The sequence below is a fragment of the Marmota marmota genome, unplaced genomic scaffold, assembly GCF_001458135.2.
Source record: "Marmota marmota marmota unplaced genomic scaffold, marMar, whole genome shotgun sequence".
NCBI classification, from domain to species: Eukaryota; Metazoa; Chordata; class Mammalia; order Rodentia; family Sciuridae; genus Marmota; species Marmota marmota.
In genome coordinates, this window is record NW_026005605.1 from 1 (window position 1) to 2,077 (window position 2,077).

The 2,077-nt window shown below is 37.4% G+C and overlaps 1 protein-coding gene across 1 annotated transcript; it reads right to left on the reverse strand.

Moving 5' to 3' along the window:
* Positions 1–293: 293 nt before the first annotated feature.
* On the reverse strand, positions 294–1,441 carry LOC107134298 (dystrophin-like). Its single transcript, XM_015476411.2, has 2 exons — positions 1,254–1,441; positions 294–637 (listed from the first exon to the last, which is right to left on the reverse strand). The coding sequence occupies exons 1-2, from the start codon at positions 1,333–1,335 to the stop codon at positions 309–311; spliced, it is 411 nt and encodes a 136-aa protein (XP_015331897.2). The 5' UTR covers positions 1,336–1,441; the 3' UTR covers positions 294–308.
* Positions 1,442–2,077: the final 636 nt, after the last annotated feature.

A 2,077-nucleotide genomic window follows, 5' to 3' on the forward strand; every position in this document is an offset into this window, starting at 1 on the left:
CAAAGAACACACCCCCACACCCCCATACACACCCGCCCCCCCCACCCCTACCCCCACACACCCACATACATCACACTACTTTAGTACAGTTACATTAACTTCCTAATGGAAAAATCAAAATTACTGTTTGGCCCTATAACTTTTTAATATTTTCTTTTATATCACTGAAGAGAGATGATTACATTGCCATCTTTTCTTAGAGAAAACACCATGTGAAAGAAGACTCTGAATTGGTAAAAGAGGGACTCATTTCTATTGCTTAGGGGCCCTATTTTTAACTTTGTGGGATGAAAACACTGCACTCAAGTTTAGATTAGAACCTTTTCTGGATCTCTCAAAGGGCTCTGGAGCAAAATAGGAACTGGTACCTTGACTTTTTCGAGCTGATCTTGGAGAGAGTCAATGAGGAGATCGCCCACTGGCTGCCAGGATCCCTTGATCATCTCGGCCTGGCGCAGCTTGAGATCCAACTCATCTGTAGCTTCCTGAAGTTCCTGCAGTCTTTCAAGGGCCTCATCTATTTTCCTCTGCCAGTCAGCAGAGTGAAGGTTCAATTTTTCCCACTCAGTGTTGACCTCCTCAGCCTGCTTTCGTAGTAGCCGAGTGACATTCTGGGCTCTCTCTTCAGGAGGCAGCTCTAAATTGGCAATGCAACAAGGTTTTAGATCACATTCATTTTTTTTAAACAAAACATTGTTGAAAAGGTCAGACTAGAAGAAAAAAAGAGTACAGTTTAACAAGAGGCCAACCTACTGATTAATGACTATTTTACACTTTGGCATAGGTTTTGATATAGTTCAGAAACATCTGAAGTCTGTCTTCCTCAGTGAATCTGTTCTATCTTATATTAATCAGATAATCCAGATTCATTTAAGCTATTGAGGAAAAAAAATGTTAGGATACACACCACAAGCTCTAATTTTCTTCAGTCAGGCTCTTAAATTGAAAATTAGCTTGTAGTTTTTGAAACAATAGAATTCATTCTCACAGATAAACTCTTTTATTATTTTCTAAATGTTCCAATAATGGATCACTAATCTCTTTTAATGTTTATTTATGGATGTGCAAACAGATTTATGCATGGTGGTTTATGATTCCTTGTTCTTTTTCAACATCTATGTTTAATTTGAATTGATTCTGTTTAACCTGGAAAATATGAGAGCTATCCAGATGCTGGCAGCAAGAATGGATGGGCCGCTCTGTCACCACTGATCCTTCTATCAATATGTTATTACAGTTCCACGTTCAATTACCTCTGGGCTCCTGGTAGAGTTTCTCTAGTCCTTCCAAAGGCTGCTCTGTCAGAAATATTCGTACAGTCTCAAGAGTGCTCATGATTACAGGTTCTTTAGTTTTCAATTCCCTCTTGAAGGCCTGTGAAATGAGATGAAAAGAAATGTTTATTTGGCTTGTGGCATTCTTCTCAAAATTAATCCTGGGTGCTCAGAACTTGCTTATGAAACTCCCAGGTCAATTTCTATCTTCTTTGTTTGTAAACTGATAGTCATAAATCAACAAAGAAGGTTATTGGGTCTTTCTGTTAATGAGGAAACCAATGTGTTTGTAAAACTATTCAAGGGAGAAGGAGGAGCTTTCAAGATACTTGATGCCCTCTCATTATGATGAGAACACTTTGTTTACATAACCTGACTGTCAAACTTAAAATTTAGAGCTAAAGTTGCAAGGTATTTATTGCAAAAACCCAAACATGGCTAATGAGGATTTAAATACACCCAAAATAATGGACATTCAAAGTGTAACAGGAAGCTGGAACTACCATTTGGAGGTACCAAGGCTTTACTGAAGTATACAGTGAATCCAAATTGATAATCACCAGTTAATTCTCTCAAAATGTCTGACAGTGACTAAAACTGTATATTGAAAGTAAACTAAGTAAAACTGTCAGTACTTTCAAAAAATACCCATTACATTATTCATTGTGACCTCTCTGAAAAGCAGAAGTGTTCTGAGCTGATGTAGTAATTGTGGGAAGAAGTTTCTATAAATCAATAGACTTAGGTGTCTTTAGGCCATGTAATCTAGCTATCAATTTTAATATCAAATGTATAATTTCCCT

Excerpts from the sequence above, each read along its gene's own strand:
- LOC107134298 (XM_015476411.2), bottom strand. The coding sequence starts at position 1,335 with ATGAGCACTCTTGAGACTGTACGAATATTTCTGACAGAGCAGCCTTTG. Across the intron at positions 638-1,253 it reads ACTCTACCAGGAGCCCAGAG|AGCTGCCTCCTGAAGAGAGA; the intron begins GTAATTGAACGT and ends TTGCCAATTTAG.